General features: G+C 45.1%; 7 protein-coding genes across 7 annotated transcripts; 5 read left to right on the plus strand and 2 right to left on the minus strand.

Moving 5' to 3' along the window:
- Window positions 1-1,439: 1,439 nt before the first annotated feature.
- On the plus strand, window positions 1,440-4,133 carry BCIN_09g05270 (hypothetical protein). The gene is made up of 6 exons (XM_024695218.1): window positions 1,440-2,072; window positions 2,119-2,307; window positions 2,363-2,405; window positions 2,459-2,646; window positions 2,721-2,994; window positions 3,057-4,133. The coding sequence occupies exons 1-6, from the start codon at window positions 1,946-1,948 to the stop codon at window positions 3,823-3,825; spliced, it is 1,590 nt and encodes a 529-aa protein (XP_024551011.1). The 5' UTR covers window positions 1,440-1,945; the 3' UTR covers window positions 3,826-4,133.
- A 259-nt stretch (window positions 4,134-4,392) lies between these two features.
- Window positions 4,393-6,070, plus strand: BCIN_09g05280 (hypothetical protein). The gene is made up of 2 exons (XM_024695219.1): window positions 4,393-4,862; window positions 4,951-6,070. Exons 1-2 carry the CDS (start codon window positions 4,671-4,673, stop codon window positions 5,845-5,847), a joined length of 1,089 nt encoding a protein of 362 aa, XP_024551012.1. The 5' UTR covers window positions 4,393-4,670; the 3' UTR covers window positions 5,848-6,070.
- Window positions 6,071-9,178: 3,108 nt separating this feature from the next.
- On the minus strand, window positions 9,179-11,772 carry BCIN_09g05290 (hypothetical protein). Its single transcript, XM_024695220.1, has 2 exons — window positions 10,851-11,772; window positions 9,179-10,655 (listed from the first exon to the last, which is right to left on the minus strand). The coding sequence occupies exon 2, from the start codon at window positions 10,522-10,524 to the stop codon at window positions 9,412-9,414; it is 1,113 nt and encodes a 370-aa protein (XP_024551013.1). The 5' UTR covers window positions 10,525-10,655; window positions 10,851-11,772; the 3' UTR covers window positions 9,179-9,411.
- An 816-nt stretch (window positions 11,773-12,588) lies between these two features.
- Window positions 12,589-14,454, plus strand: BCIN_09g05300 (hypothetical protein). The gene is made up of 3 exons (XM_001551680.2): window positions 12,589-13,243; window positions 13,336-13,794; window positions 13,849-14,454. Exons 1-3 carry the CDS (start codon window positions 13,095-13,097, stop codon window positions 14,054-14,056), a joined length of 816 nt encoding a protein of 271 aa, XP_001551730.1. The 5' UTR covers window positions 12,589-13,094; the 3' UTR covers window positions 14,057-14,454.
- Window positions 14,455-16,098: 1,644 nt separating this feature from the next.
- BCIN_09g05310 (hypothetical protein) lies at window positions 16,099-20,217 on the plus strand. The gene is made up of 3 exons (XM_024695221.1): window positions 16,099-16,814; window positions 16,966-17,105; window positions 17,234-20,217. The coding sequence occupies exons 2-3, from the start codon at window positions 16,983-16,985 to the stop codon at window positions 19,784-19,786; spliced, it is 2,676 nt and encodes an 891-aa protein (XP_024551014.1). The 5' UTR covers window positions 16,099-16,814; window positions 16,966-16,982; the 3' UTR covers window positions 19,787-20,217.
- Window positions 20,218-20,764: 547 nt separating this feature from the next.
- Window positions 20,765-22,821, plus strand: BCIN_09g05320 (hypothetical protein). Its single transcript, XM_024695222.1, has one exon. The coding sequence runs from the start codon at window positions 21,300-21,302 to the stop codon at window positions 22,497-22,499; it is 1,200 nt and encodes a 399-aa protein (XP_024551015.1). The 5' UTR covers window positions 20,765-21,299; the 3' UTR covers window positions 22,500-22,821.
- A 633-nt stretch (window positions 22,822-23,454) lies between these two features.
- On the minus strand, window positions 23,455-26,355 carry Bcbik6. Its single transcript, XM_024695223.1, has 5 exons — window positions 25,227-26,355; window positions 24,739-25,140; window positions 24,535-24,652; window positions 24,191-24,445; window positions 23,455-24,084 (listed from the first exon to the last, which is right to left on the minus strand). Exons 1-5 carry the CDS (start codon window positions 25,563-25,565, stop codon window positions 23,741-23,743), a joined length of 1,458 nt encoding a protein of 485 aa, XP_024551016.1. The 5' UTR covers window positions 25,566-26,355; the 3' UTR covers window positions 23,455-23,740.
- Window positions 26,356-26,438: the final 83 nt, after the last annotated feature.

Below are 26,438 nucleotides of genomic sequence, written 5' to 3' on the forward strand. Positions count from 1 at the left end.
ACTGAATAGGCACATAGTGGACGTCTTCCCGCCCAAACAGGGTCTCTCCCAACTTGAGGAATTCCACTTCCTTCCCAAATCCGGCGTGCGGCTCGCGAGAAACCATGCCATCCATTCCATCTATCCCAAAAGCCCTTCGTTTTAACTTTTAAGAGTCCCTCATGCATTCTTCTAATCTCAATAGGGGCCAATTCCGAGCTGAACCATTTCGATACTTGCTGGATCCTGAATCAATATATCGATCGTGTGGCAATCTAGATTCCATATCCGAGGGATCCGATGTGTTGCGCGATTCGTCAAGACAAACAAATAAGTGCAGAATTTCATGGGCTCTCACTTCATCTTCTATGTTGATGGTGTATTCCAATTTCCGAGCTTTCGAAGAAGTATTCAAACTCCCATACATACAATCTCGACAGGATACTTTGCACTTACCAGCTCTAGAGTGTGCGCCATGTCACGTTGTATTACAATTTCGAGCACTGCCCTGGTGCCCCCCGATATCAGGGCGAACAAATGATCTTCCTTGATCTTGTCGCGTATCTTCTCCACAACGGAAATCCCTGGTATCCTTCAAGCTTGGACTCTAAGGATAATCTGAACAAGATGATTATTTGCCAATACAGACATTCTTCTGTGCTGCTATATTAACGTTCGTTTGGCAGTGTCAGGTATTCGTCACAGGAGCTCCATCGAGTCAATTTAAGGGTATGGAGATGATGGGTGACAACATGTCATATTGCCACTACAGTTCCTAGAGCTATTAGGTACAAACTACTGAAGTGGACATTGTATTGCCTGCATAAGTAACAAGCATTAGCAAGAAAGGTTGTTCCCAATTGATTACCCAACACACTTTATGCATGGCTGATGGAGGAGGTATCAACGTCGTTGTATGTAATTCGTCGAAATTTTCACGCTTAATATAGATCCAACAATTACATGATCAACAGGCCCGGAGCCACTTTCCTGAAATTCAAATGGCACGTAAGCTCTCTCTTATTTCATCCATTCTTTCGGGTCTGCGAAGAAGCCTATCTGCCGTGAGAGAATTTTAACATTGCAACCATTGAATCAATACACACAGACCTATGTCCGACAAAATCGTATTCATTGCCGACATTAGCAAGGAACTTTATAGAAGGTCAAAATACTTCCAAGAAGTTTCTTCAAATTTGCGCACAGAATATTTGGTTACACTAACTGCTGGGCAACGTGTCACCAAAAGAATCATCCGAGCAAGCGCCGTCTTTCAAAACAACATTAGGCTTCACAAGTTCAATGGGAGTCAGTTTACACGTTTTTTAAAAATACGCGAAAATTTAGTTAGTCTGTAGATCATCTAGATACATCCTTCCGGAAAAGCTTGCGGCTGGCAGATTACTGTGTCTCGTCAGCTCATCTGGCCATTTCCTTATCAACCCTGTCTCCCTTGTCTCGATCCATCCCGCAACCTTTGTGCCATCCTTGTTTCTCACGTTTCCTAGAACGAACATGGGATGTACTGTCTCCCTAAGATGGTGAGGTCTCCGGGTTCTGGGATAGGAGAAGTCTCTTATATCAGTATACACATGAATAGTATTGGTCTAGAGGAGCTGGGATGTTCGATGCGGAAGGAAGGAAGGTTTGAGACACAGATACAGATACCTTGTTCTTACAATAGGTAGGGGACTGATTGCAAGGAGTAGACAGTTTTATTCATCCTTTGGCTTGATCTAGAAATGTTACAAACCTATATGCGGATCGATATGTAAGGTCCAGACTTCCCAGTAAAGCATATTTTCTTCTTCTCCTTTTGGGGTTTCATTTTTCTCGATTTTGCTCATGTTACTATCTGTTGTTCTGGCATCAATAGATCATTGCCTGAATACTCGATAGGCATGAATTCATCTGAATGTTGACTCAAATGCAAGTCCTACTATCACCACCCTTTCAAAAGTACTGAATGGGCACCGGGATCCCGCAAGAGGCCATAGGTGCTTCTGCTGCCGTCCTGACATACTCATCTATATGCTTCATTTTGGTCACCTTACTCATTTGTATGTTATGGACCTATGGTGAAAGATGGACCTGTAAGTTTCTTTAATAAGCTTTGCACCAATATCTCTGACAATACAGATGTGACATTCCTCGCAAAGTTTTCGGCTTTAAGCACACTTGGATCTATCGCACAGCAAATACATTACAATCGCTCTTGGCTTATTGTTAAACATGACAATTATGCGACGGCTTTAAGAGCTGTAGAAACGCCAGGCTTGGGGCTTTCGGGTGTGGGAAATAATGTGGATATTATACTATATACAATTCGTAGGTTCTCATCCCAATTTTGCCAACCTGAATGAATGCTGAACTTTTGACCCAGAATTCTATTCTTATAATGTTATGGCTTTAATGGTGTTATTCTGGTAAGTCGATTCAAAATCAGATTACTTGTGTATTGAGGCTTACCAGTAATCAGGGCTGTTAAACTTTTCTGTGGCTCCTGGGAAATTCGTGCAAACTTCCTTGGTAGCTGGCTACGAGAACATGTATCTTTCATATCCAAGGTATTTGCAATCATTGTGCCTGGGATCTTAGTAGGCGTAGGGCACGCTCCGACTGTGCTAAAAAGCCTCGTGGCGACTTTTATTCTAATGAACTTCACAAGTAAGTTTATCCTCGGCCAACTCTTTTATCTCTAAAAGTGTATACTCAGAGCTTGAGCTGACTTGTGATAATAGTGCTCATAAGCTTGTCAACCGGCAGTATCCTCATGGTACTTATTCTTTATAAATATATCAGAACACGACGACTTCTGTTTGCACACGAAAAGCGTAATGGGTGGTGGGCTTCAAGCGGGACAGCGACGGCGACTGACACGACAGGTACCGGCACTGGAACTGGAACTGGAACTGGAACTGGTCAATCCAATGCCAACAATCGCAAATTAGCTCGTCGGTCTGTATATGACCGTGCACTTATTACTCGGTTTACGATCGGATTTGTTATAATTCTGTGAGTCTCTTTGGTGACCCAATAGCTAAACTGTTTGCAAAACTTGCTGACAATTTTAAAAGTGCTTTCGAAGTTGTATTAATCATTTTTTCTCTATTCTCCGAACAAAACTTTCAAAAACTTGCGAAATCGTCATCTCCCGACTTCTCGACGTCTAGCTGCATTACAGATATCATTCTCTTCATACCCGGAGTTACGGCGTCACTCTTAGTATTTCTCGTGTTCGGAACCGCCAAATCTTACACACAATATAAAGATTTAATCCTTAGCTGCTGTGGCCACCGTACGAAATTTCCAAAGAGCAAAAGAAGAGGCGTTATGAGATCTGGAGATGAGGAACAGGGTACCGAATTTCAAAGATTACCTAGCATGGGAACCAAAGTCGTCACGCCTGAAGAGCGAGCTGTGTTAGAAGCAAAAATGCGAGGCATGTTACCTGACCAACGGACATCCATCGGGACACAATATACAGAATATACGACACAAACAGGAAAGGGTCGACCAGAATCATCAGTATACACTCATACACGAACTTTAAGTCCAATAACAGCCAACTTTAATTTCAGTCTTCCAGCTTCAGCCAGAAACGCATCTAGACCCGGGATACACAAAGACGAACGTGATGCAGGGGAAGCATGGGCTAGACAAAATGATTTAGAAGTTGGCCTGGCGTTGGAACAAGGGTGGACTGATAACAGAAATGGAAGGGAAAGAGATTCTGCAGGAAATGCAACTGTGGGAAATATGACAATTCATGGGGATATCGATCCATTGTCTCAACGGAATTTTATTCTGGATGATAGTGATGAGCACGAGGGATGGACGAGATGAATAGGTTCATGAGAGGAGTTCTAATGATGTTATGATTGATACCTTCAATACCGGAGTGATTTTTCTATCGGTAGTCTTTGTATAAAAAGGGGAAATATGGATATATATGGGATCTAGGACGGATGGATGGATGGATTTCAAAAACGGTTGGGTTTAGCGAGCTCAAAATATTTGAGGACAAGCCGCTACTGTAAGAATAGTTTAGAAATTAGAGGAAGGAAAAGAAGACCTTCTTTATATCTATCACATGTAGTAAACATGACGTGCGGATGTGCCGATGTGATAGTAATACCGGTCTATCACATGCAGGAGATCAATCTACCGAGCCGCATATCGAGAAAAAGAAAATCTTTTACTGGGTAGTCGACGATCTGCAAGCTTCGGAGATATATCATATCTCATATAATTTATGAAGATTGCTGGCGTGGCACTGACATCTGTAACCAGCCAGCTGGATACCGGATACACAATAAGTACAGCCAAGACTGGAAAAGCAAGGCAAATCCCCCTCAGGTTTTCGGAACCCCCTAAAAATAACCTCGGGGTCTTTCTACGATGAGATTCTCAGAATTTTTTTCAACATTTCTTCGTTTGTCGGCCATAGGTTCCTCCGTGCCTCGGCTGACCCATGCTTGTGTGTTGTGTTCAATGATTTATTGTTGTCCAGTAACATTATTAATTGAGATTATTTGAGATTAGGACTTTTTATTTATTCAATACTGTTTTTCTTTTCGTCTTTGCTTGTTTCTTCATTGAGTGCTATAGGTGTGCGGGCTCATTCTTTCTGTACATTCGATTTCTTACAAGCTTACTGGCTTTCAAAGTTGGAAACTCACCTCCTTACAATGGCATCCGCAACTCGTCTCCCTCTTAAATCGATCGCGTTTACTACGGCAGTGGCAGCGGCAGCAGGTATCTCTCATGTGAATATACAAAAATTACTTTCCGATGTCTTCACTGGACCGGGTAGTTATTCACGGATTGCAGCTACCGTTGTTATCCTAGCCAATTTGAAAAGTTTGCCTGGAGTTTGGCATGTATGTTCCCCTTTTCTTTGCTCTCCGTCTCATTCACTTTCGACACGAGAGAAAGACGCAAAAATAATATTCACTAACACACACGCAGTTCCGAGTCTGGAATGCAATCCTCAAACATCTCCTCTTCACCATCCCAAACATCCCTTCCGATCTCGGTCCCGCATCTCTCTTCCTCCCCGTCATCACAACCTCCTATGCTCCCCTCTGGGAATGCGATTACAATTTCCACAAATCGAATAGTACCTATTTTTCGGATCTCGACGTGACGCGTTCGCATATCATTTGTTGTCTTCTGCAACCGGGGATTCAAGCTCTGCAAGCCAATCCGAAAAATAAACTGGTGCTGGATAAGGAAGGGAAAGCGGTGCGGGGAAGATGGGGAATCATGTTGGGAGGCGTGATGTGTAATTTCAAGAGGGAAATAGGAATCTATGAGAAATATGAGATGTGGAGTAGGATCCTGTGTTGGGATCGCAAGTGGGTTTATGTGGTTACGCATTTTGTGAAGAAGGGGACGGTGAGACCGAGGGGGTTTGTGTTGGGTGATGGAAGTTGGTTTGGGGGTGGAAATGCGAGGTTTGAGGAGAGGGAGGGAGAGGGTGGGGATGCGGTCGAGGTGGATGAGAAAGCTATTTTTGCAAGTGCGGTTAGTAAGTATGTGATGAAATTGGGACGATTGACGGTTCATCCAGAGGTGGTGTTGAATGCTAGTGGGGTGTTGCCGGAGAGACCGGGGGGCTGGCATAGTATGGCTAATTCTGGGGTTTCGACGCCGGAGATGGATGAGTCGTTTGTGGAGGCGAAGGTTGAGGATGAGGAGGTTAAGGAGGGGGGAAGTGGGAATGAATGGAATTGGGAGAGAGTTGAGAGGGAGAATAAGAGAGGATTACAATTTGCGGAACATTTTGCTGCGATGGAGGGGTTGCATCAGGAGTTTACTGGGAGTCAGGGACCGGCGTTGGGTAAATATAGAGATTTGTTGTGAGGGTATATGGAAACTTTTTGCCGAGTCGAGACGTTGTTTGATTTGCGAGTTCATATAGATTATATTAGAATAGAATAGCCTGGACTAGATCAGCTGGGATGGAGTACATAGATTGTAAAGGAGCATATAGACTAATATATAGACGAAATATCAAGACAATTTTGGTATCTAGGACAAGTGCAAGGCATTTTTCCGAGCCAATTTATTTCTCTCCAGCGTATCATATCAGAGATGATCAAGCTCTTTCAGTATAACCATAGGAAGTGCATACAGCAAGTAGCAGTTAGTACCAAACTTGTTCTTAGCGTCACAGCGCAGGGCTTACTCGGGTATATGAGGGGTAGGATGTGCACACTCTAGAAGGACAAGTGTATTTGAGTGGTACCCAATGATCACAAGGTCGAACGTTGGACTTTTTGAAATTGTGGAAAAATTCGATGTTTTTTTGACATGTGCACTGGATGTTGTGGGTGCGAAGAAGTTATCTTGGGAGTTGGTTCTCATTGCTTTCATCGATTTTTATTTTGTCTAAGAAAAAATTGTGATGGGGGTGGTGTGATATTGATAGTGATAAGGGAAATCAGTGATGGGATGGAATGGTAATTGATAACGAGAATTTTTCATCGTGTATGATTGATAATAAGAAGTCTCAATTTCTCTGACGCTTTTGTCTTTCATGTAATGTGATAAATGAAGGTGTGAGTCGGTCAGTATTCGGGGTAAGAGATTGGATGTTCTATGGATTTGTGAGGGGTGTCGATACACCTGGTAGCTGACTTTTTCTGGCCCATAGCAGTTCGGTCTCAGTGTTTATTAGTCTTTTAGTCCACTGATCTAGCAGTCTTATTTATATGTTTGGGAGAAGGATAACGATAACGGGGGAAGAAGAGGAGGGAGAATGAGAAGAGAGGTGCTGTCGTGAGTATGGAAGTGAATGATGTACTACATCTACAGATCATAGATCGACAGGCACTTAGAGAATGTGCATTTGACTTCCGGGGTAGCTCCAGACGAAAATTATTCAGCGAACTTCAAAATTCAAAAGTAGTAATATAAATAACAAAAATTGAGTTTGAGGAAGACGGTAGATTTAAAGGAAGGATGGCTATGAGCGGACTATGGTGCAGCTTGAAAAGCGTAGAGTTTCAAACTGCATGTTTGATTTATGGCACAAGATTTCGTTTCTCTAGCCTTCGGATTGGGAAAGTGATGTCATGGCGGTCTGCCGTTTGTTGGATTGGTATTCTAGAGCAGACTAGAGTGCTTGGACAATGTTAAGCGACGATACTATATTGTATATACACATATTTCGACAACGGATGAGAAATTTTTTATGAATGATAACAAAAGGATCTTCTATTACATGGGTAATCATAAGTTGATAATTCAAAGGCATATTCATTGTAGATATCCACTTGATTCAATGCGTAGACGTAATGTTCTCACGCAATCAGAAAGTAGAGGTGACTTCAGCTGTTCAAACATTTTCTAAAATGTTGACATGCGAACGAGGTAGTGATGAGGAAACTCGGAGGATAAAACTGTCGTTTATATGTCTCCAGCGTGAAAATTCCTGGGTCGGAATATGAGGAACGAGAGAGAGAAGGGTATGTATATACTCTGTAAACTGGGAGGAGCGAATAACATATCTACATTTACAACCACTCTACTTGCCAAGTGCATGAATGAATACATGAGAGATTCCACGCAGATCAAAATGAGAATTGAGCTGGCCATGGAAGAGGAACAGGGGTTGTGGAAAGAATGGTACGCTATATAAGTACGTTCGTATAGCTTCTAGAGATTTCCTTTGATTTGCTGTATTTTCTAGCTTCACTACTTACTATATATATGCTTCCTCACGCGGAGTAGTAAACAGGTACCTGTCTCTTCGGTGCTGTTGTCGTTTTATCTCTCCCTCCCCCGAAAGGAGATCTTGGAGGGGGAGGGAAGGGGGTATGGGGGAAGACTTGACTTGATGGTGGGTTTGTGGATGGGTTGGGAATTGGGAATTGGGAATCGTGAAGGAGAGTGATGGCGATGGTTTTGAGTTGAGTTGAGTGATTTCGAGAAGGAGGTTAGATTAGGTGAGGTCAGGTGAGGGGATGGGATTTGTATTCTTACTGTCGCTGTCATTGTCATTGTTATATAGGATAGCATATGATACAGGTTCTTACAAAATTCCAACGAGAAGGACACACACACACACACACACACACACACACACATCCATTCATCCATCTTTCTTCGATTCTAGAAAAAAAAAAAAAAAAAAACATCTTAATACATACATATATGCACACATACGTACAACAATAATAACGACATTAAATCTCCACACCCATTAAATTTATCAAGTTTTGATATTTGCCTGGACTTGGAAAACACGATAAAGAGGTAAGTAAATAATCACCACCACGACTTCCCCCCTTTTTTGTGGAAAAAAAAAAAAAGAACAAAAACAAGAAGAACAAGAAGAACAAGAAGAAGAAGAAGAAGAAGAAGAAGAAACTAATAAATTCCAACTAAGATTTAGCGAGGGGAGGGGGTAGGGGGGGGGGGGGGGATGAATACGAAATACCAGGAGTATCAATCAATCAATCAAAGAACATATAACTATATAATTAAATCCAACTATCCACTCTTCCGATCTATCATATATAAATAGTTCTGACAAAAAAAAAAAATTAGGTTAGATATCTAGATCACTTTTTTTTTTTTTAAGGAGACTCGGTAGTGATATAGTGATATAGTGATATAGTTAGAAGGATAAGGAAATGAGAATAAGAATAAGGATATGAGAATAAGAATAAGGATATGAGAATAAGAATAAGGATATGAGAATAAGAATAAGGATATGAGAATAAGAATAAGGATATGGGCATTTTTAATGAGATATATTATGTTGTGTTATGTTATGTTATATTATATCATCTTCATCCTGAAACCCTAAGCTGAGAGGAGAGGAGAGTGAGAAAAGGGGAGATGGGGGGGGGGGATAGTAAAAGGCAGTAAGTAAAAGGCAGTAAGTAAAAGATAGTAAGTACAAGCCAACAAGTAAAAGCTAAAAAGCAAAGCCAGCTAGTAAAGTAAACCTCTCAAATTCAAATTCAAACTCAAACCACTAAATATAAATATAAGCATAAACATCAGTAAAGCATTCAATCGGCACGGCACAGCACATCACAGCACATCACAGCACATCACAGCACATCACAGCACATCACAGCACATCACAGCACATCACAAACAAGACCAAGCAAATCCGATAATCAATTTTTCCATTATAATGCCATGTCCCCCCCCCCGCCCCCCCCCCCCCCCCCCCCCTTATTTCTTTCTTTCCTTCCTTGTAAATGTATCCATCCATCTTTCTTTCCCTCTTTCTTTCCGTCATAAATCATATTGTAGTCGTAAACCCCATCACCTCACATAACATCACAACCCATCGCATCGCAGCGAAACGCATACAAGTTCCTCCTCCCCCTCCGATCTCATAGTAATTCGAATTATATATTACCACCCACCCCTTCCTATTCCCATTTTTGTAGCTCCCTCCCCCCCCTATAGTCCCCCCACCCCACTATCCTTACTCGCCAACCTCTCCCTCTCCACCTCCTTCCTCCTCCGATCAACCCTCCTAATCCTCCTTTTCTGCGCCACCTCAGCATCCCAAACCCCCGCAAAAAGTTCCTCACACTCATCATCATCTTCCGAGTCAAAATTCACCCACCCCCTTGCATCTTCCTCTTCTTTCGTTTCCACATTCAATGCATGTAATTCTCCATCTCTCTTCCTTCCTCCAAATCTCCCCGATCCACCCACTCCTTCTCTCCCCAAATTTCCCATCCCCATCCCCACCAATCTCCGAGCATCTTCATCCTCCCCCTGAAAATCAAGCGAGTGAGTCCGCACATCCTCATCCTCAAACGTCTCCACAACACCCACCCTCTTGGTTTCCAAAATAAACTTTCCAATTTTATATCTCTGGCCCGCCTCCCTCGCATCCACATATTTCCATCCTAACAATGTATTACAAACCGCACAGTTCACATCTGCGACGACATGATGACCCGTTAACAATTCTCGATTCGCAGGACGACCGATTCGGACGTTGGAGATATTTTTAGAGCGATCGTGAGCAGTGGGTGGAAAGGGAGGAATTTGAGGAACTGGGGAAGAAGGAGGCGGAGCAACGAGATAGGCGCGGCCGTGGCGACCGGTGAAGCCTTTGGAGACTATTTGCGAGGAGTAGGAGATGTGGGTGGAGCAGGTAAGACAGCGTATTGTAGAGGGTAAGGGACGGGAGAGATGTGGTCGAGGGAGAGGTTTGGAGGGAGGTGGAGAGGTGAGAGCGTATGGGGGTTCATGACTCTCGTTCTCGTTCTCGTTCTCATTCTCATTCTCATTCTCATTCTCACTCCAGCTCCCACTCCCACTCTTGTGGGTGGAAGTAGATGGAATGCGCGAGAGAAAACTCCCCGATGTAGGTGACGCGAGGGGAGTTTCGTTACAGCTACTCGTAGGCGAATAGCTTAATCCTGGGACCAAAGGATTTGCGCTTGGACTTGTGTTGAGCGATGCGGTTTTTGTGTTAGGAGAGGATGTGCGACGACGAAAGGGGAAAGAGAAGGAGGGGAGAAGATAGGTAGGGAAGGTGAGGCGATCGTTGGTCATTTTTGGGGAGGTCTGTTTTGTTCTACTCGCAAATGGTTACTTTTCCTGCTTGCTAGCTAGCTAATGGTGCGAAAGATTTGTGTTGTCATAAAGGTGTATCGTGGTTACAAGTACTATTAATTGTATGTTGCCTGGACCTCAAGATTAGAACGCTGCGATGAAATGACATGCTGGTGAACAAGAATAGGGGGAAAATAGGGAATCAAGTAAGAGATAAGTAAGTGAACCTAAAACATCACACACACAAAGAGTCGCGTGAGGAAGTCTCAAAGGTCTTGAAAGATAAGACTGTTTGCGCAACGGAAAAGGATAGCATGACCACTCACTTCTCTAGATGAGACAATGCTATTATTGGCATTTGTATGTGTGGTGTGTCGATGGATGAGTTTCGCATGTGGAATTGGGGACTCTGGTGAGCTTTGCTCTGAAGATCTCGAAGGAGAGATGTAACGAGAGATGGCTAGGTAGAGAGGGCAAAGAATTGAGGGATAAAAATGAGCGATTTACATGTGTGTAGCATCTCATACCTAGTAGCTTCTTCTCATCGCTCAAACGATGGATGAGAGATTATACGCACCACGGCCTAGATCAATTCGATGTCGTAGGACAAGAACAGATAATATGGGAGCGTGCTAAGTGAGCGAGTGACATGTGCTTGTGCAATAAGATGCCGATATGGAGACCGATATATGTATGGGAGACTTGCCTTGGTCTTGGATTTGTGAATGGAGAATCGAGGATACATTCTAGATATGGATGGCCGAGATGGCCGATTTGAGTAAAAGCATGTGTGTCTTCCCACTTTTCACTTACGGGGTGCTTTCCCCTTTCCACTTTACTTTTCAAGTTGTGCAGAGATGTGTTGGCGCATTCATTTGTACCGACAGAGCATTATCGTGGGATTTGTGATTGTGCCTCCGCTGTGCAGAAGACAGATGGAGCTGACGAGAGGACATTGTACTAGGGAACATGGGAACATGGGAACATGGGAACATGAACATGAACATGGTAGCTGGGTATCACGGCCACGGGGTGGGAGGTGGTCGTGTCGAGGGATCGAGCAGGTTGGCTTATCGATAAGCCGATTGTAAGGATGGCCGGACGGAAGGACGGGTGGAAGGACGGGTGGAAGGGCGGATGTCGGAATGATTGATGGCGGCAGTCGGATGATTGCTGATATTCAGGAGATGGGAGATTGAGGTTTGAAGATTAACTTGTAGAGATACAAGATACAAGATGCAAGATACCGATACACGATTAGACATATACGCATCGAGTGAAGATCTTTCTCATTCTCGGGAGAACTCCATTTATTCCTCCCAAAACGCAACAGGAACTAACTTTACGATACACAGGGATGGAACGACTGGCGGCCTGCCTGCCTGCATATTCGTTCTATCCTTCTAGCCATGTTTTGCATAATCGACTAACTAGACATGTAGACACGCAGGAGACAGGAAGCAGGAAATGCTTGTTGTTCATCTCAAGCTCGGTCATGTAATGCGATGAGTGTTATGGACTATGGCATGACTATTGTATATGCCATGTATGTACATCTACACATCCAAGGATATAACAAGGCACATATCACAACGAAGAATGGATCCAGCACACTGCGAGACTAAGACTCCAGAAGTGGAGGAGGCACGGAGTAGAATGCATGTGCGAAGAAAAAACAAATCATACTGCATCCAATATGCCGCTCATGATGAAATGAGATGTGATGAAATCCATGCATGGTGTGGTGTGAGTCGCGACTTCAACATTCGAACCCTCGAGTGTCGTATCTAGCTGATGCACATTCGGATTTCCTTGGCCATTTCTGTTTCGAGGTTGGTTCGGGAGACCTGGGGAAGGGAAGGCGAAGGAGTGGAATGAAGGAAGATAATCTCCTGCTTACTACTAGTACCGCCCACCTACTCTGTATATTGTAGACTCCGCAGTCAGTCACTCTTTTCTCATGAATGGATGGATGAATGAATGAATGAATGAATGAATGAATCAATGAATCGATTCATCAGCAACACATCACCTCCTTTCACAAATGAGCGTACGGTTCGTACAGGTTGTATCACTTCATTCCGGCACCACATTGATTAATAATGTTGTTCTGCAAACAAGAAATCGAATCCTCCTGGAAATTTCTAGTTGTTTGGAGTCAGTCCTGGCGGTAGTGTGGTTGGTGCTGCGTTGCATGAGAATCCATTGTCATTGGCTCACCCAAAGCGGGGAAATCAGAAACTAACTTTTCTGTCTTTGTTTAAATCCCAAAATCCACAGTGAAAGAAAAAAATGAGCCAGAGCCGCCTCTGTTCTCCTTCCAGTCATCCACCGACCATCAAATAGTACAAACTCCGAAAATCATCAGAAGAATTCAAATACCACGTTCAAGCCATTCCATCGTCCACACCCTCCGTACCAATATCGCATCAATTCATCGTCGCAATAAATCACATCGTGTTCAATCAAATCGCACTTACAGCGCAGTTAAATCAATCCCAATCCCGACTAACTGGTCCAATTCTATCCCCAATCCGTTCACACCGCAAAGCTGGCAATTTTCGAGAAAAATGGCTCCAAGTATGAAAAACAGTCATAGTAGTAGTAATTGTGGCGGCGAGGTAGTTAGCACTCAAGCCAACGTCCTCGCCAGCTGCTACATCGTCGATTCTTCCGCTCGTCTTTCTGGATTCCATTACTCCACTACCGGCGCTGGCGGGTTAGTTTCCCCCTTTTAATTTCCACCCACCACCCACCACCCAACATTCGCAAATCGCCATCAAATACTAATCCTCTTTCCACAGGGCAAAGTGGTATCCCTGAGGTCCGCTCAGGGTCAATATCCCCTCCATCAAGTCCCCCTCTTGCGGCCTTGACATCTGCCAACGAATTCGCATTAATTAATCATTCAATGAAGAATCGAGGCAGAGCTACAAGCCGCAAAGAGGGGGCAGCGTACGCCATCCGGGAAGAGTGTGAGAGACTCTTTTGCGAGAACATGAAAACCATTTTTCTTGGTGAAGAAGAAAGTGCTAGTAGTGACTCAAACGTGATGGGTGCGGACACGTATTCAAGTCTTGACGATGATGTGGATACGCATGATAATTACTTTGGCAACGTCAAATCCGGCCATGCAATCGATGCTTGGGTCGAGATTTGGGATTATACGGGGGGATGCAGTTTCCGTGGATTTGTTGGCGGAAATGGTGATGAGAAAACACTCTTTGCATTCTTTGATAATTCAGTCATTGGAAGGGATTTGAAACAGGGGTAAGGATTATGTTGTTGTCGTCACCACCATTTACGTTACTAATGAGCAAATAGACTTATGGCACTGATTGAACTTGCGGATGAAGTATTCGCAGTCTCCAAAGTGGTCATTAATGTTGATCGATCAATTCCCGAAGAAGATAAGTCAACGTTTCTCAAGAGTCTTCGTTGGGTTGGATTCGAATTGACCACCCTGGACATGTGGTCGCATCGACTGGATACCACGAGTGATAAATGGTTATTGATGGGATTGGAAGTTTAAGATGGATTTGATGGACGAGAGGAAATCGATGCTCGGTGGACAGGATGGAATATTTCTTTTATAGGCGTACGGTTGTACGAGCACTTTTCTGCAAACACAAGTTGTTCATTGCCGGGGTTCGAGGCGTGGTACTTGATTGATTTTGTCTTGATATTTGATTTCATGGGAAGTTTGGCTGAGTTGAAGGAGGGAAGGGAGGAAACAAGTACTTTCATAAGTAGTCATTCTCGTTCTGGAGTTTTCATCTTAATATGAACATGGATAGGGTAAATACTTTTTTAATAAGTCTTTACCTTTTTTCCTTTTCGATTCTACATAGGTTGTTACAATATGAATTTATTGATTTACTGGATTTGAGATTGATGTATAAATTTCTTGGTGACTTGATAAATAACACATGTTTGGATTTGATATCGGATGTATTCGGAGTTTAGTGTCCGGGTATGCGTGCGTGTGTTTGTAATGGTGAGGGTGAGCCTCATTGAGGCGATTTGTGATTTGTGGTTTTATGGGTGTGGTTCTGTGTTTCGAGATTTGGATTTGATTTGAATTGATTGGAAATCGGGGGATGAAAGGGAGTGCGAGAGTCAGAGTGAGTAATAATAATAAGAGAGTACGGTACGGTAGGGATGTGAAAGGGAGAGGAAACGAGAAGGAGGAGGAGGAGGAAGAGGAAGAGGAGGAGGATTCTGTGGCGTGTGTGTGATGTGATGTGATATGATGTGTGGCGTGTGGTATGTGGTATGTGGTATGTGGCGAGATGAGGGGAAGGGGACGGGAGGGGAGGGGATTGGAAGAGGAGGCAAATGGTTGGTTGGTTGGTTGGTTGGTTAGGAGGGAGGGAGGGGGTAGGATGGATTGGATGGGTTTGGGGATGGATGGGTTGATGTTTGAGAATTGGAATTGAGAATTAGAGGGGGGGAGGATAGTGGATTGGAAATGGTATGTATGTATGTATGTATGTGTGGCTATACATTTTTTCGTGATTTATTATATTTTATTGGGTTTGGGTTTGGGTTTGGGTTTGGGTTTGGGTTTGGGTTTTGGAGGAGAGGAAGATGGATGGATGGATGGATGGATGGATGGATGGATGAATGATTGGATGGTTGGGTAGAGTAATGTAGTGTAGAGTAGTGTAGAGTAGAAGAGAAGAGAGAGGAGAGAGGGTAGTGCTTGTATGGTGGAGGGGGAGAGACAGACTAGATAGATACAGTACTCGGTATGGAGATAGGTAGGTTAGTTATTCGTACGTGACCGAGTAGGATATTATATATCTGTGTAATTCATTCATTCATATACATACCTAGGTAGTTACGCGTAGTTAGTTATTCGTGATGGGAATGATATACCTATATATATATATATATTTTTTTTTAATTTTAATTTTTTTTTTTTTTTGGATTCCTTCACCTCTCTCCTCACCGACCGACCGACCTGACCGAGGGCTCGTTCTCGTTCTCGTTCTCGAAGAGCGTGGATGATGATTGCGTGAGGAGGTATGAACGAGTAGGTACGAACGAGTAGGTACTGGACTGGTATGGAAATTTGTGGATGGGTAGGAGGGAGGTCGATCTTGGTAACCTTAGGTATGTATCCTTATGTGCATGCATGTGTGGAAATCTATCAGCTCAATGCTTGTTTTCGCTCTTTGTCTGTGTTCTTTGTCTTTGTCGTGGGGTGGGGATGGGGATGGGGATGGGGGAGTATGTATGATGTAGGGAGGGAGGTAGGTAGGCTAGGTAGTAGGTAGTAGGTAGTAGGTAGTAGGTAGTAGGGACGCTACTAGGTAGGGATGTTATCACCGATGCGGGATGGATATCGATTGGGTTTGAGGTGAGTAGCGAGTAGTGAGTGAGTAGTGAGTACGGTACATAGTGAGAATGCGGCAGTGGAAAGCTGGAGGGAGTATTTATTGATTGTGAGGGGGATGGATGGATGGGATGGCGATTTGAGGAAGATGTAATGCAGTATGATGATGATGATGATGATGATGATGATGATAATAATAATAATAATAATAATAATAATAATAATTATGTTTTGACTGTAGACTGTATTTATTGTATGTGTGTGGTAATAGACACTGATGAGAAGCAGGCGATGATTCAAATGAATCTCTTGTGAGCTTGGTTATAGTGAGCTTGGTTAGAGGTTGACCTTACGCATATTCCATCATTGACGAGTACAATCCATCAACATCAACATCACCATCACCATTACCATCGCCATCATCATCGCTATCCACCACCAGAGAACCACATAGAAAGAGGCAAACAAACCCCCATACAATCACCCATGATCAATCTTGATCAGATTCACCCACCCATTGACAACCAGCACCACCACCACCCACCACAGGCCCTTCCACGTACCCTTCTACGGCAGCCTTGCTTATTGATCTGGCCATTGGCTTTCTCTCCCTCTGCCTGGTTTTCGTAAGCTAACCCCAAACCCTTATAAGCTATTACCTACACTCCATCTTGCATATCATATTACATATTACATTACATTACCTGCCTACATCCTCCTCTCCACACCTTCTCCATTCCTACAACATACATCTTACAACATACATCAATCAAAAACGCATCCATCAATCCACTTTCCCTCCAACAATTCATTCCCTTTCATAATCCATAACCGATCAATCGAATATCCGTTGATTCTTTGATCGGTGTCTACAATCATCGAATCCTTCGATTCTTGGAAGCTATCGTATCCAAACCAAAAGTTTCCATCGGGTCCATACGAGAGATAAGTAAGTCGATCGATTCCTGCCCTTCTCGCTCTCCCGGCACCGGCATCATTCCTTGCAGGGTCACCGCTCTCTCAACATCACTCCATCACTTTATCACCTCTTATCACCTCTTCCCTCCTGCTCATCTACTGACAACCATCCCCTTCAACAGATTTGTGAATTTCTATCATGGCGTCCATGACAGCCCCGACTCCAGATACGCTGGTTACCCTCAAGATCAATATTGAGGGTAGCAATCGAAGATTCAAGCTTCCGCTTCGTGATCTCGGGGCGAGCACTCTGCCCGATAAGGTATGTGATAACATCCATCTATCTACAAACATAGCTTCCTGATTCTGCAAACATATTACATGCGTTAATCACGATAAATCTCGATGGAAGCATTTGAATATTGGAGCTAATCATGATCATCTACATAGCTTCGATTCCTCCTTGCCATCCCTGCAACATCCGAGGCCACCTTCGAGAGATACTCCGATAGTGCTGCTGCCTTCATCGTCCTCGATGCAACCAATCCTTCAGTCTACAAACAATTGTATCGTGCTGCCAAGGCTAAGCTTAAGCTTAGACTCAAGGTCACCATCAAGGACAAAGAACCCGTCCTGCCCAAGCCAGCTTCCGTCGAGGATGAAGAGCCAACTTCAGCCAAGCCTGTCGTAGCACAATCTCAATCTCCCCCAGTCACCATGCCCGTACCGCCCCCATCAACCACTGAGATCCCTAACGCCCGACGCAGCGTAGCTTTCGACTCAGAGGCCAGAGCAGAGGCCAGAGCAGAAGCTCAATTCAAGGAGTCAATTGCCGCTGTCCAGGTGCAATCCAAAGTACAAGAGCAAATCGAAGCCATTATCTCCCTACAAAAATCCTTTGATGAGATGGCTGTCTCTAACAACCATGCTGCTTACCAGACAGCGACCAGACACACGAAGCCACTTCCGGCCTACTTGATGGACAGAGTTCTTGATGATGAGGCTCCATTAAGCTCAAAGTCACCAGAACCTGTTGTCAGCTCATTCTCGGTTTACTGTAATAGTTGCAGCGTCTCGATCCCAGACATCCACTACCATTGCAGCACCTGTGACAATGGTGATTTTGACTTGTGTCCAGAGTGTAACGATGCTGGAGTCACCTGCAATGGTGATCATTGGTTGATCAAACGCATCGTCGATAAAGGTCAATACATTCACAGCACAACCGAAAAGCTCGCCCCGAAACAACTTTCTGGCTACAGAGATATTAAGCCTCAATTCTCCGACTCGAAGGTCACTCTCGTCGCTCCCGCAGTCGAAGAGAAGGAACCGGTTCCTACTCGCACTTGCAACAGCTGCATCTCCGAATTGTCCGAAGAGAACTTTGTCACTTGCATCGATTGTGAAGATTTCGATTTGTGTATCCAATGCCATGTATCATTGAAGCATGGTCACAACCCTAAGCACGCTTTCGCTTTCGTCAATGAAGATGCTAACTTTGGTCCAATGGCCTCTGCCCTTCTCGCCGCAGGTCGTAACGCCTCTCACTCTGCTATTTGTGATGGATGTGATAGAACCATCTTTGGTGTTCGTCACAAGTGCCTTGATTGTCCAGATTGGGATTACTGTGATGCATGCATTGCGAATGCTGCCTTCATTCACCAAGGTCACAGATTTGTACCTCTCTATGAACCTGTCAGCCGCTCCGGTGCTCGACAACAAGCGATCAGAGTTCGTCACCATGGCATTTTCTGTGATGGGCCTCTGTGCAAACACAAGCACCACTCCGAGGATGATGATGGTAACATTTCTCCCGCTTATATCACTGGAGATCGTTACAAATGTGCTGTCTGCCACGACACCGATTTCTGTGCTGTTTGTGAGGCCAGTCCATCCAACTCTCACAACAAGACTCATCCTTTGATCAAGTTCAAGACACCTGTTCGCAATGTTAGCGTTACGACTCTTGGTGATCATCCAAATGGTAAACCCATGGCACCAATGGGTGATCGCTTTACTCCAACAATTTCAAAGGCAACTGAGACCACCCCAACTCAATCCAGTAATGCTGCAACACAAGTTCAAACCGTTGCTGAAGTTAAGCCAGTTGTTGAGGCTAAATCTGTTGCTGAGGTTGAGCCTGTTGCTGAGGAGGTTGAACCGGTTGAGGCTAAGGAGGAAGTTGTCGAGGAGGTTACTGAAGAAGCTCCAGCTCCTGTTGGAGAGGAATTGGTTGCACACTTTGTTCGTGATGCAGTCGCTGATGGTACCATCATGACACCAAACTCAGTTTTCGAACAAACTTGGTATCTCCGCAATGGTGGCAAGACATCTTGGCCTGCAGGTTGCAGTGTTAGATTCGTCGGTGGCGATAACATGTGTGCTGTTGACCCTGAACACCCAGCCAGCGTTCATGAACTTGTCAGTGCTGCTGAGAGCACGACTTGTTACACTGAAGTTGCTCCTGGCCAAGAATACGGATTCACCGTCTTGATGAGAACTCCAAACCGTGCTGGTAGCTTCATTTCATACTGGCGTCTTACCACTCCTACTGGTGATAAATTTGGTCACAGACTTTGGTGTGATATTACTGTCAATGAGCCAACCCCAGTCATCAAGTCTGAAGTTACTGAGACTGAAGCTCCTAAGGTTGAGACTGCCAAGATTGAAACTCCTAAGGTTGTAGCTGATGAGCAAGAACTTGCCACCAAAGCCTCATCCGAAGTCGAAGAAACTCGCGACGTACCTGAAGATGAGGGTAGTCAAATGATCTTCCCAAAGCTTGAAAAGGAATCTCCAATCTCAAGCATTCATCAAGCTCAACCATCACCAAAGGTTGTTCCAACTTCCGAAGAAATCTTCAATGATGACTTTGAGGAATTCAACCAAAACTTCGAAGATGATGAGGCTGAGGATGGATTCATGACTGATGAGGAGTACGATATTCTCGATGCCAGTGATGAGGAATACCTTGCCGAGCAAGAATCAGAATCTAAGAAGTAAATGCATCACCTAGCAGATTGTATTGGGGTAAAGATGACTACATAAATAAGTGGAAAGGACGTGGGTGACTATGGCGAAGGGATTGGGGATGATTATCACGAATAAGGCAGGCGTAAGATTGACACACAAACAAGCTCTGGATAGCGGATGGATTTAGGGAAATGGATGGAGCTTTTGGGATTTTTACTGAACGTATTTTTGGGGAGGGGGGAAATGGAATCTATCTCATTCGCTGCTTTCCTTTCTATTACGTCTTTTCCTCTGAGGCTTTTCTTTAATTTTCTTTTGCCACTTTTGATCATATGTGATGATATTTTTCGCAAGGGAGATTTCAATCACAAGATTAAATATGGTGTCTGTGGTTTATGATTCGGTGGTGCTTTGTTATTGGGCAGGAATAATCTATTAGGAAAGAAAAATTATGATTTTCAAAATATTCATCTTTGCTTAATCATTATGTTTGTGATGTGAGTTTGAAATTATATGCAATCTCATGAGGAAATGGAAAACCTCAAGGGTAGGGACTTAGTAGTGATTTTAGTATTGATGTGATGTAAAGTCATGATGAATGGAAGATGTAATGTGTGTATGTTATAATTAGTGATTGCTAGGGGTTATGTAAATGTTGTTTTGAAAAATTGAGAAGGAGAAGGTAGAAGGGAAGGGGGTTAGAGGGGTAGAGAGTTGATGGGGAGGTAAGAGAGAGAAAGGGGGAGAGTAGAGGAGTCTTCCTTAGTATAGTAAGTAGGTATCTGCTGCTTTCTTTCTTTCTTTCTTTCTTTCTTTCTTTCTTCCTTTCTTCCTTTTTGGAAAAGGAGATGTGTGTGAGAGGCGAGGATGGGAGAGGGGAGGATGGATGAGGGTCGAGGATAGAGGATAAAGAATAGAGCGTGGAGAGGGGAGAGATGAGAGGGGACAGAGGGTAGAAGAAGGGATGGAAATAAGGTGGGGTGGGCGTAGAGAGGGAGAGGGGAGGATGGGAGAGGGGAAGATGGATGAGGGTAGAGGATAGAGCGTGGGGAGGGGAGAGGGGAGAGATGAGCGGAGAGTGAGGGGAGGAGAGTAGAGGTAATCTGATTATAAGACTCGCAAGCCTTAGTTGGGCCAATGTCCCGATTCATCTGATCTGCTGGCTCGGTACAGTATCGAGTCAGCCAACTGCACTGGCTCCCCAATCAAAAGCCTTGGCAATCTACCTTGATTCTCACCAAGGACACACCCTTCTCTTTACTGCCCAGTCACTAGGTCAACCCTGCCTACTCTCCCCCAGACCAAAAAATCATGCCTCCGTATAACTTCCCCTCAGTGCGAGCTTCATGTGATCGCTGCCAAATCCACAAGCTCAAATGCATCGTCAATGCAGAAGACAAATCCGTCCAGCAAAAGTGCACCCGCTGTATCAGACCCAAGGTTGAATGCGTGTATAGCAAACGAGCCCGCCCAAAGCGCCAGAACAACCTCGAGTCAGAGGGCAGCTCTGGCGAGGGAGAAATGGGTCTTCTGACTCCACCAAATGGTTCTGGCGAAGAAGCGAACTTTGACAATTTCGACTCGTCTTATACAGACAGGCTCGCCAGATATCTGGGCCATGCTGAACACCGCGGACTTTGGAGTCCGACTGGACGAGTCAACAATGACATTTGGCAACTTCGCACAGACATCGTCAGGCGTAGCATCTGCGAGCGCGAGTGGGCTGCATGTGTGCTCCATGCTCGATGTAGTACCGAACCAGATTCTTGGTAACGGACTTGTCACTGAGCCCACTACACCCAAATTCGAGCAAAATAGCGCGTTGAATTCATCTACGAGAATAGCGCCCCCCTTCATGCACGATTATACGCAGTCCCGGACCAACGGGAGCATCGACATTGATGGGGCTTTGCCAATCACTCGACTGTCAAATCTCATGGTCGATATTTACCGGACGTTGGCTATTCTTACAGGCAGCTCGCATGCGACTAAGCATCACAGCTTCAACTTTTGCGAATATCCTATTGGCACCATCTTGCATCTTGCTCGGACTCCGGTAGAGATCATCCCCCAAGGCACAAGCTTATTTCACACAGCCTCAGCATTTACCCAAGACATGACTGGAGTATCAAGGCGTGATTCGATATCCTCAGTTTCTCCCTTCAACAGCTACAGCTGCTATGCAGACCTTCAATCCATCACACCCCCGTCTTCCACAGCATCCCACAGCCTCAAGGATCCCGTGGATGCACCCACAAAAATGCTGGCAGTGAGTTGTTACTCCTCCCTGCGCCACCTGTACTATCTGGTGTTGACTCATCTTGATACCTACCTGAGAATGACACTCCCTGCCTTTACCGGCGAACTTCTGTCGCACAATGCAGCTGGGCTAAAGACGCTGCAGCTCAGTGGGCTGCCTCTTACGGACGAGGTGAGCAACAGGCTTGGCACAGCTGTCAAGCTGATGCTGGTTGCTCTCCGCTCCACGGAGGATATGCTCGGCCTTTCTGATTATGCGAGCACTACGCGAAGATGCCAGAAAGCGGATCCATGCGGGTGCCCGTTCTCAGCAGGGCCAACGAAGAGGGGTCAAGATATAACGCCATTGGCATATGAAGAGCTCTTGGAGGTATTTAAGGACCACGCCATAATGGGGTATAAAGGTGCGCATATGGATAATTTGGCAAGCAAAGTCGAGTCTGTTAAGACAATGTTAAAGGATAGAATAGACCTCCGCATCTGAGTTTGGGTGGAGGACATGGTCTGGCTGCGACCAGATCGTCCCATATCCTATCGTCTCCCTTATACCAATATTAAAGTAATCAAAGATTGCTAAAAGGGGACTTCTCTCTCACTATGTTCGAGTGCGGAGGTATAAATACCTGTTGACCTCCTGGGCTGAATCATGGCTAGATCGTGTTTCTGTGTGGAACAACGCCACAGTTTAGAACCGAATCACTGTCTAGAACAACCATACTCCCTTGCATTATTACAATATCTCATACGGAATCTCACTTCCGCTGGCCTATATATATGTGCTTAGAATTACACTCCTTTAGCTAGCAATCAATCAGCTTAATTCGTTCAATTCTCCCATATGACTTTCGTCCCCTGGTGACTGACAATACCTCCTTATCAAAAATTTGCAATTTTCGATATAACGAGCCGGGATACTACTTTCCATCTATATAATCCTCATGTAATTCGGATGTACCTTCTTGTTCAAAAAGACAATACGTTTTGCAAAACTAATAAGCCTCTTTGAGGTTAGTAGCTTCGTCACAGACTCCTTCGTCATCCTTACTCGCACATCACTTCGTTCCGTAATATCGCCTTCAGCTCTAATGAAAAATTGTTGGCCATCTCTCCGCGAAGCTCGTAACTATTCTCAATCCTGTTTCAGCCTACGGTTGGGTTGGAATTCACTTCACCTCGCTCCGTTACTGAGGCCATCTACGGTTACATTTTGGCAGCACCTGAACTGGATGCAACCATCTATACCCTTGAGGTTTCGGCTAGACTTTACAAGGCAGGTTGATCAGTGCGGTTTAGAGTACGATAAACAGGGTATATCGTATTCAGGATTAGAACACGTAATGCGATATGTTATCATCGCGGAGCACGTATTTGGCAGCAAGTCAGCGTCATGGTATGGTAGCATCACATTGGAGAGAAGGCTTGCCGAAAGGTAGAGTGAATGTTAAGTGGAAATTACTAGGGTTCTATTGTAACTCAATCCGACGATGTTGTTTATCTCTAAAAAGGTCACTGAAACAAAGAGGGCTCTCAGGCAATGAGTGGCGTTGAATATTGGGGACACCTGTTAAGCCGGTATCCATGGCCATTTCACGCATGTTGGTGTCTCATAAATGACGAAATAGACAACGCCCAAGATCAGCTCATCATGTCCTCGGTTCCGCGATTCGAATATGCATGTTGGATCAAAACAGCCATGACAGGGCTACTTGTGTAACCTTGGTAGTCTTAATAGGTCGAGAGCTTGCTGAATTCGCCACGGGCCCTGATCCGATAACCCCATTTGAAAAAGAGGAACGGAGCTGGCAGCAGAAGCACACTAATGCAGGCAAAGATAGTGCTGCCCCAATCGATGCCGATCTTTTCATACATGGGCCAGACAAAGAGAGGAAAAGCACCTGCAGCCATGGATCGGACAAAAGTGTTAGCCGCAATAGCGCTAGCACTGTAGCGCGTAAAAGTATCGACGAGATACTGGAGGGACGATTGGAAGATGGTGGTGAAGCCAACCCCTATGAGGAAAACACCGATGATGGATGGCCAAGGGCTCAAGACGTGCCCAACCGAGGTCCCTGAAAGATGATGATAACGGGTCAGTCGTCTATGCAAGTCATCTCCACAATTTTATCATGGTCATGCAAGTTTGGGGCGGTTCCGCTAGTGAATATTGCGACTTACAGCCAAAAAGGAAAAGACCTGAAGAGAAGGCGAATCCGCCCACCATCATTGGTGGAAGTCTCGCTTCAGGAACAGGCTTGAAGTTGTTGGCAACGAGCTTCTTTCCGTAATAGATGTTGTTGAAGATGTTGGCGGCGGCGGCAAAGAGACAGCCAATTAAGAGGGACAGAAAGGGAAGCTGGCTCACGACGGGGCCCCATCCTCGGAACCGGCCGTATTCGAGAGCGAAACTCTCTAAGCTCGCGTAAAGGATTGCTAGTAAAAAGTCCCATGAGTCAGCAACGTTTGGGAAGGTAATACAGCAGGTAACGTTGAAAATGGCTGGGGATATCTGTAGCGCTTACCATAGACGAAAGAGGTATAGATCGTAAGCAGCAGGCAGATTGGATCCAGGAGCATCTGAAACGGTCGAACAAGGTAGGTACTCAGTAAACTCTTGAACGTTGGGCTAGTCTCCTCCCACTGTAATTTTGTGTTTCAGCCAAGATATCAGGCACAGAAGGACACCATAAGCGGGAAGATTATGTGCCGGACGGGATCTCACATACCTTAGCGTGGAGACTAAAATTCCCCGTAGACCGACGGAGGAGGCTGGCCTTCCGTGTGAGAAGCACTTCAGCGTGGCTCTCGTCTAGCCAGAAGGCGTCTAGGACGAACTGGACCATCATGACGATGCCCGTCAGGTACTCAGTCCAGCGCCAGCCGCAGCCGCTCGTGATAAAGGCGCCGCCGATGATAGGGCCTAGGGTCGGCGCCGCGGCGATGGTGATGCCGTAGCACACCATGGGAGTGCCCCGCTGGCGTGGGGTCCAGATGTCAATGATGGAGCCGCCCGTGATGGAGATGGGTGAGCTGCCGAAGACGCCAGCGAGAAACCTTGTTATTAGGATTGTCTGGATATCCTTGGCGTTCGCAGTGCCGAAGGCGAAAGCTGCGCTAATGAAATAGGGCTAGGGAACTACAGGTTAGCGAGGTCCATAACGGTAGGTACTTTATGCAGGTAACGGTAACAGTAACAGCAACAATGGGGTCTTACAGCGAGAGCAGGCCATTTCCGACCGTAAACCTCGCACAGAGGCGCCCAGAGCATGGGTCCAAGGGCGAAGCCGAAAATGAGCAGACTGGTCCCCGCGTTGGCTACCTCGTATGACACATGGAATTCCTGGGCAATCTCTGCTGTGCCGGCCGAGTAGATGGCGGAGGCGAAGGTGATCCAGCACGTAGTCAGGGCCCACAGGGCTGTCGTGTAGACCTTTTTCCTCATGGGCCAGTTCTGGGGGTTGAGCGTGTCGGAGTCTCCCTCGAAGTTGACTATATCGCCCAATTGGGCTTCTTGTTTGACACCCATGTTGGACTCTTCCGCGGTTTCGTTCATCGCTGTCAGATGATTCAGTGGAGCCACCGTCTCTCCGTAATTTGGCGGGGTATGGATGCAAGTCTAGATCAGATCAGACACGTACTGTAAGACATCAAGATAAGGCAAAGTTCTTGTTCAGTGATTGTTTCTGTAGGAGAGAATCGTTTTGCGGATTTATTGACGGGACTTTATCATGTTTTCTCTCAGCGCTAGTAAGGTTATCATATGTTTTTCTTGACGCTCGTAATGGCCAATTTCGCGGAGGGGTTTCGCTTTCTCGCTCACTCGCGCATCTCGCATAAGTTATGCGACTGCCGGACCGGTAGCAGCACTGAACATCATCTGCGGGGCATCATCTCGCACAATTGTCTGCTGCCTCACTCGCCCGATCTTGAGTTCTCTGCGACCTTCTACGCGGCATCGCTCAGTTACGTCCGTTCAATCTGTAATTCAGACTGCCAAGACACGAAATTCCCAGGTTGTCGGGAACACTGTGGTTTTCTAGAAAATAACAAACAATAAGACAAGGCAAAAACAATTGGATTCTTCATTCATTCATAACTAACTGACTAAGTCTCTCCAGAAGAGACAGATAAACGTTCAGGTGGGTGTAAGTAGGGCAAAACCATCCCACACACCCATAACGAATATATAATAGGGCATACTGCAATACAAACATTATGCAATGAGCTGAGCTGAGCTTATTGTGTAATGAATTAGAATGTTGCTTAATAAATTGGAATCAGAGCATTTGTCACGGGACCACCTCTGGGAGCATTCAGAAGCTTTACCGCTGAGCTAAAAAGCCCAAAAGACTAGGAGATAGAACTGGAAGCTCTATCTTACTCTCACATATATAGCAGGACAGGACAAGACAGGAAGGGCTAGTGT

Source organism: Botrytis cinerea, chromosome 9, assembly GCF_000143535.2.
Source record: "Botrytis cinerea B05.10 chromosome 9, complete sequence".
Classification (NCBI taxonomy): domain Eukaryota; kingdom Fungi; phylum Ascomycota; class Leotiomycetes; order Helotiales; family Sclerotiniaceae; genus Botrytis; species Botrytis cinerea.

Coding starts and splice junctions, on each gene's coding strand:
- BCIN_09g05270 (XM_024695218.1), top strand. CDS start 1,946: ATGGGCACCGGGATCCCGCAAGAGGCCATAGGTGCTTCTGCTGCCGTC. Junction 2,647..2,720: donor TATTCTAATGAACTTCACAA/GTAAGTTTATCC, acceptor TTGTGATAATAG/TGCTCATAAGCTTGTCAACC. Junction 2,995..3,056: donor ATCGGATTTGTTATAATTCT/GTGAGTCTCTTT, acceptor CAATTTTAAAAG/TGCTTTCGAAGTTGTATTAA.
- BCIN_09g05280 (XM_024695219.1), top strand. CDS start 4,671: ATGGCATCCGCAACTCGTCTCCCTCTTAAATCGATCGCGTTTACTACG. Junction 4,863..4,950: donor GTTTGCCTGGAGTTTGGCAT/GTATGTTCCCCT, acceptor ACACACACGCAG/TTCCGAGTCTGGAATGCAAT.
- BCIN_09g05290 (XM_024695220.1), bottom strand. CDS start 10,524: ATGACCAACGATCGCCTCACCTTCCCTACCTATCTTCTCCCCTCCTTC.
- BCIN_09g05300 (XM_001551680.2), top strand. CDS start 13,095: ATGGCTCCAAGTATGAAAAACAGTCATAGTAGTAGTAATTGTGGCGGC. Junction 13,244..13,335: donor TCCACTACCGGCGCTGGCGG/GTTAGTTTCCCC, acceptor CACAGGGCAAAG/TGGTATCCCTGAGGTCCGCT. Junction 13,795..13,848: donor GGAAGGGATTTGAAACAGGG/GTAAGGATTATG, acceptor ATGAGCAAATAG/ACTTATGGCACTGATTGAAC.
- BCIN_09g05310 (XM_024695221.1), top strand. CDS start 16,983: ATGGCGTCCATGACAGCCCCGACTCCAGATACGCTGGTTACCCTCAAG. Junction 17,106..17,233: donor CGAGCACTCTGCCCGATAAG/GTATGTGATAAC, acceptor TCATCTACATAG/CTTCGATTCCTCCTTGCCAT.
- BCIN_09g05320 (XM_024695222.1), top strand. CDS start 21,300: ATGGTTCTGGCGAAGAAGCGAACTTTGACAATTTCGACTCGTCTTATA.
- Bcbik6 (XM_024695223.1), bottom strand. CDS start 25,565: ATGAACGAAACCGCGGAAGAGTCCAACATGGGTGTCAAACAAGAAGCC. Junction 24,653..24,738: donor ATTTTAGTCTCCACGCTAAG/GTATGTGAGATC, acceptor ACAAAATTACAG/TGGGAGGAGACTAGCCCAAC. Junction 24,085..24,190: donor AGGTCTTTTCCTTTTTGGCT/GTAAGTCGCAAT, acceptor ATCATCTTTCAG/GGACCTCGGTTGGGCACGTC.